Raw genomic sequence first — 6,784 nt, 5'->3', positions numbered from 1 at the left:
TAGGAGTTGGTTAAATGTTTCGTTGACGGGTTGACGTATGTAGACAGAAAGCATTTGAAAGCTTCGTGTAATAGTCAATTGTTGAATCAACCCGAGGAAGATGATTGGGAATTTTTGAAATTTATGTGTAAAGATTCCAAGGCAGAGGCAACTGTAGACCGAAGGCGAAAACACGGGGTCAATCGAACGGTTAAATCAGCCTCAAGCGAGTCAGACAGAATTGCAGAGTTAGAACGGGAACTCGCGGGTTATAGAAAAGATAAGAAGAAACAGGTTGGTAAAGTTGGGGTGAAATTCCCGGTTTGTGCCGATTGTGGAGAGTTGGGGCATAAGGTTGAAGATTGTCCCGGGTATGATGATGATGATGACGAGTAGCCCGACGAGGAGGAAGTCAATTACGCGTATGGGGATTCTAAGGGCCAAGGGTTCAATTCAAATACTTATCACCTGGGCATGAGGAATCACCCGAATTTCAAATATGGGAACGCGTCGAATCAGCATAACCCGAACTTCCAGGGGTGGAGTCAGAACCAACAGTAGAATAGCTACCGACAGGGTGGTTCGAACAGTCAGAGTTACAGTCGGGGATATAACAGAGGATGGTTACCAGGGTAACAGTTCGTCAGGTAATCATAATCAAGACCAGTAGAAGGGTAGTTCGGGAAATTCAGACGAGTCAATACATTCAAAGTTAGATGCGTTGTTGAAGGTCGTGACTGATAATCAGAAGGAAACACAGAGACAGTTCGAGTTGAGAGACAAGTCAGCAGAAGCAATGTCAAAACAGATTGGTCAGCTCGCATCAGACATGGCAAAGTTGCAGAAAACCGCGGGTCAGTTACCGAGTGATACCACAGTGAACCCGCAGCACTTCAGTTCGAGTTCGAGTTCGAAGAAACACGTCAATCAGGTAAGTATTTTAAGATATGGGAAAAAGTATGATAATAACGTTGGGGATCCACCATCTCGGGTTGATGGGGTGGTGGAAGATATTAATGAAACAGTCGTCAGTGACGACGAAACAGAACCGGTTTTAATTGAAAATAATAAAAGTGAAATTAAAATAAACGAACTGGTTATGAAGGATGGTAACAACAATTCTAAGGACAAGAGGAAGGCTAAAACCGTCCCCTATCCCGATGCCTTGTTGTCGCCATCAAAGGCGAAGATGGCATCTAAACGGGGCGCACAGCAGGAAGAAATGTGGGAAACGTTTAGACAAGTTAAAATTAATATTTCTCTTTTGGATGTCATAAAACAAGTTCCCGCCTGTGCAAAGTACTTGAAAGATTTGTGCACAAAGAAACGGAACCGAAAGATCCCTAAACAAATTGATTTAACAGATAATATGAGTGCAATTCTTTCGGGTGCTCTTCCACCTAAGTTACAAGATCTGGGAACGCCCCTTATATCCATTCAGGTGGGAGATTTTAAAATGACACAGGCACTCTTAGATCTTGGAGCTAGCATTAGCATCCTCCCGGGAAGTCTGTACGATCAGTATGACTTCGGCTCGCTTCGGGCAGCTGCGACCGCGGTTGTTCTCGCGGACCAGGCACTGAAACTTCCCCGGGGAATGTTACATGACGTGATCGTCAAGGTGGAAGATTTTTACTTTCCAGTTGACTTTTTGGTTCTCGACTACGTTTCGGGTGAGAGAACCAAACAGCCGACGGTTATCCTCGGTAGGCCATTTTTGGCCACCGCAAATGCAAAAATCGATTGTCAAGCCGATACTGTAGACTTGGCATTTGGTAACCATAAGCTTAGACTTAATGTTTTCACTCATGTAAATAATGCTTCGGTTGATGATGAATGCTTTATGGCGGACATTATTGACAAGTGCATTCCGTTATACGACTCGGTGGTGGACACGGATGGCACAACGGAGACGTATTTTATGTTTGACATATTACAGGTGGAAACTGATAAGCAGCTGGAAGAGGAGGAGAAAACGCTGGAGGTTGCAGCTTTACCGGGAAATCGACCCCCGTGGTCGGTTCAGGTGGAACCGCTTCCCGAGAAGATCGATACCGGGTTGCAACCATCTTTACAGGAAGCACCGAAAGTCGAGCTGAAGGAGCTACCGAGGCATCTGAAATACGCGTTTTTGGGTAAGAATGATACATTGCCTGTTATTATAGCTTCAAACTTGTCTTTGTAACAGGAATCTGCTTTGCTGAAGCACCTGGTTGCGAATAAGGAAGCGATCGGGTGGACCATAGCAGATCTGAAAGGAATTAGTCTCTCGATTGTTATGCACAAAATTTTGACAGATCCGGATGTGAAACCCGCGCATGATGCACAGAGACAGTTGAACCCGAACATTCGGGAAGTTATGAAGAAGGAGGTGCTAAAGTGGCTCGATGCTAGAATTATTTTTGCCATTTCAGACAGCACATGGGTGAGCCCGACTCAAGACAGTCCCAAAGAAGGCGGGCATCCAAGTCGCAAGGACAACTCAGGTAACGAGGTTGCCACCCAGCCGGTAACCGAGTAGCGTATTTGCATTGATTATCGAAAACTGAACGCGACAACATCGAAAGATCACTTCGCTTCCGTTTATCGATCAGATTGATGAAAAGCTACCAGGTCAAAAATTCTATTGTTTTTTATATGGTTGTTCGGCTTATAACCAGATAGCTATTCATCCTGAAGATCAGGAAAAGACTACGTTCACATGCCCGTATAGTACTTTCGCATTTAGGCGAATGCCATTCGTACTGTGTAACGCCCCCGCCACCTTTCAAAGGTGCATGATGAGTATTTTTTCCGATATGGTGGGGGAGTCCTTAGAAATCTTCATGGATGATTTCTCAATTTTTGGCACATCTTTTGAATCTTGTTTACATCAGCTCGGAAGAGTTTTAGAAAGATGTGTTGAAACAAATTTGGTTCTTAGTTGGGAGAAGAGCCGTTTTATGGTCCAAGAAGGGATTGTATTGGGCCATGTTGTGTCGAGTCGTGCGATAGGGGTGGACCACGCTAAGGTTCAAGTTATTTTCACTCTACCTCATCTTACAAATGTCAAAGGTATTAGATCATTCCTTGGGCACGCAAGGTTTTATGGGAGGTTTATTAAGGATTTTAGTGACATCACCAAACCCTTATGTAACCTATTGTTAAAGGATGCCCCATTTTATTTTAATGAGGAATGTGCTAAGGCCTTCGACATTTTGAAACAAAAGTTAGTGGAAGCACCGATTTTGCAATCACCCGACTGGAAATTGTCTTTTGAAATTATGTGTGACGTGAGTGATTATGCAGTCGGGGCTGTTTTGGGCCAACGGGTTGAGAAGAAACACGTTGCTATATACTATGCGAGCAAGACCCTCTCAGAAGCTCAGTTGAATTATACCACAACTGAGAAGGAGTTGCTCGCTGTAGTGTATGCTTTGGACAAATTTCGTTATTACATATGGGGTAGCAAAGTAATTGTTTATTCTGATCATTCTGCAGTTAGGTACCTCATGGACAAAAAAGACGCAAAACCTCGGTTAATCAGATGGGCTTTGTTATTGCAGGAATTTGATTTGGAAATCCGGGACAAAAAGGCAACAGAGAATGTCGTTGCAGATTATTTGTCCCTGATTGTGTTAGAGGATGGAGACCGGGACGGGCCTATAAACGAGTCTTTCCCCGACGAACAGATTTTGGCGGTTTCCCAAAACCCTTGGTTTGCTCATATTGTCAATTTTAAAGTTGGAGGTGATTTGCCCGAGCATTAGCCAAGGAGGAAGAAAAAACATTTAGTGTCACAGGCGAAGCAGTATATTTGGGACGACCCCGATCTGTTCAAGATTGGAGCTGATCAGATGATTAGGCGATGCATACCTGAGGAGGATGTTAGATCAGTGTTGGAGCACGCGCATTCGTCTGCGAGTGGTGGTCACTTCAGCGGACAGAAAACCGCGAGAAAAGTATTAACTAGTGGCTTTTATTGGCCAACACTGTTTCGAGATGCTCACGAGTTTGCGACACGTTGTTGAAGTGTCAATAACTCAAGAGTATCTCCAAGAGGGATGAGATGCCCCTGAAACCGATCCTAGTAATTGATATCTTTGATGTGTGAGGGATCGATTTCATGGGCCCATTCCCGAACTCGTACGATAATTTATACATCCTAGTGGCCGTCGACTACGTTTCTAAATGGGTCGAGGCGATAGCCACTAGGACAAATTATCACTCTGTAGTTTGTAATTTCGTGCAAAGCAACATTTTTTCAAGGTTTGGAATCCCCCGAACTATTATTAGTGACGGGGGGTTCTCATTTTAAAATTTTTAAATTTTGAAAGTTGCTTAAAAGATATGGGGTGGATCATAGAATTGCAACGCCTTACCATCCACAAACGAGTGGACAAGTGAAGGTTTCAAATCGGTAGATTAAACAGATTTTACAGAAAACCTTTCGGACGGACCGAAATGATTGGTCAACTAAGTTGACCGACGCTTTATGGGCCTACCGAACCGCGTTTAAAATGCCGATTGGAACCACACCATATAGACTTGTGTATGGAAAGGATTGCCATTTACCGGTTGAGATTGCACAACGTGCTTATTGGGCTACTAAGGAAGTTAATACTAGCTATGATGATGCAAGTAAAGCTAGGACATTAGCATTGTGCGAGATCGAGGAGTTGCGGGATGAAGCGTATGAGTGTGCATTGGCTTACAAGGCGAAAATGAAGAAAGTTCATGACGCGAATATCCGGTTGAAAAGCTTTGAGATTGGTCAAAAGGTATGGTTATACAACACTAGGATGAAGATTTTCCCGGGTAAGTTGAAGAGTAAGTGGACGGGTCCGTTTGTGATTGTTGGAGTTGGTAATCACGGGCAATTCGAGATTGAGGATTTTGATGACCACATTCGACAAGTGGTAAATGGCTAGAGATTGAAGCCATATTTGGAGATGGAGGATATTCACAAGATGGACAAGGAATCGGCGAGTTTCATTGTGACCTCACCGGTTTATGAAGACAATTGAAACATTCGAGGCATTGTCGAGCTGTAGACACGCAATTCAGAGCTGATCGGGAGGCAACCCGGGGTTTGTACATGTGTTCTATGTTATTATCTGTTTGTTGAGTCGTTGTTTGACTTTTTTCTCGAGTTATGTGCAGCAAATCCTAAGTGTGGGGAGGCTTTTGGTGAAGTGTGCATCATGGAGGTTCGGTAAGCGTTTGGTCAATTTCATGGTGTTCCAGGTACGTATTGAAAATTCCGACTTTGGAAACGTGTTCAGGGCGATGTCGGGATGTCGAAAAGTGACTGGGTCGGAAAATGCCCGACCCCAAATCGGCAAAAACTTTCTGTTCACTGGGGACCATCGTGTAGCGTGATGGCCCTCGACAGCCTACCATCGCGCTACGCGATGGTGGCTGGGGCCATCCTGACGTCTGACGTCATCGCGTAGCGCGATGACGCCAGACCAGACACCATCGCGCTACGCGATGGTGTTTGAACCCTAATTTGAATGATTTTGGGTCGCGTAGCGCGACGCCATTATCCATGACCCATCGCGCTACGCGATGGGTCGTGGATCATCCGAAAAAACTATATTAATAATAATATAATATACGTATATATATATACCACCATCACCACCGCCTCTTCACACTCCCTCTCTCCATCTTCTTACACCGCCGAACCACCACCACCACCACTTTTCACTTTTTCCGGCCACCACCGTCGTACCTCCGTTCACCACAGTCACCATCATCATCATCAACTTCCTTCTTCCATCACTCCACAACCACCATCTACCACCGCCGTACACCATCGCCGTTCACAGCCCACCACCATTGCCCCTCTGTTTACCGCCATCATCCATCCTCACCATCCTTCATCATCGCCTCTGACCACTGCCGTTTCTCCGCCTACTCACCACCATCGTCGGTCACTGCTCCTCTTTTATATTAGGGATTCCGGCCTTCGAGGTAACTGTTTAATCGATTCGTAGCATAAGTTAAGGTCGGATTTAGTTGTCGTTGTTAGTATGTAAGTCGATTCTTGAGTCATGGTTGAGTTTGGTGTTCGTATTAACTGCGGTTAGGATTAGTGTGGAGTTAGTTGCGGGTGTCGGGACACTTGGACTGAAAAGGTTATGGGGGTTGTAATTAAATTTTGGTTGTCGGGTTTTGGCGGGATTGGTATTTTTCGGGTCGATTTTAAATGTCCGGATACGAGTCGGCTTTCGTATTTTTAATAATAATAATAATAATAATAATACAAGTAAAATAAATAATGAATAATAAAACTTTTAAAATTTTGAAATTATAATACTATTTTAATATAAGAATTATAAAAGACTTAATTTTAATATATAATTTTTAAATAATACTAAGAATAATATTAATAATATTTTTCTAATATATTAATATAATTTAATATTATAATAATATATAATCTAATATAATAAATTTTTTAAAATTTTACCTACTAATAATAATATCTATTAAATTAACTTAATATTTTAATAATAAAATATATAATTTGAATTAATCTATAATTTTAATAGTATTTTAATATAACATAATAATTTAATTTAATAATATTATAATAATATAAATGGATTTCGAGACCCGATCCGCCCGATTCTGTTAGTCCCAGTCGAGTTCGTTGCGTTGCACGGTTTTCGAGACAATTGTCAATTGTGTCTGTTCATTCGAGTTAGTTTTGGTCAAGTCGAGTCGTAAGTTGTGTCATGTTTCGGGATTTGGAGCGTTAATCGTATTTGGGTTATCTGCTCGTACTCAATCTCCATTCGGGCGGAGATACTTGGGT

The 6,784-nt window shown here is 42.7% G+C and overlaps 1 protein-coding gene across 1 annotated transcript; it reads left to right on the top strand.

Annotated features, from left to right (window-relative positions):
- The first annotated feature begins 478 nt into the window (after positions 1-478).
- LOC143545083 (uncharacterized) lies at positions 479-3,728 on the top strand. The gene is made up of 5 exons (XM_077037030.1): positions 479-626; positions 672-2,134; positions 2,168-2,488; positions 2,856-3,033; positions 3,268-3,728. The coding sequence occupies exons 1-5, from the start codon at positions 479-481 to the stop codon at positions 3,726-3,728; spliced, it is 2,571 nt and encodes an 856-aa protein (XP_076893145.1).
- The last annotated feature ends 3,056 nt before the right edge of the window (positions 3,729-6,784 follow it).

The sequence above is a fragment of the Bidens hawaiensis genome, unplaced genomic scaffold (assembly GCF_021521415.1).
Source record: "Bidens hawaiensis isolate Kalapana, Puna unplaced genomic scaffold, B.hawaiensis_p1.1 tig00013821_1, whole genome shotgun sequence".
In the NCBI taxonomy this organism is placed as follows: domain Eukaryota; kingdom Viridiplantae; phylum Streptophyta; class Magnoliopsida; order Asterales; family Asteraceae; genus Bidens; species Bidens hawaiensis.
Note: the sequence above shows the minus strand (reverse complement) of the source record. Positions and strands in the feature narration are given on the sequence as shown.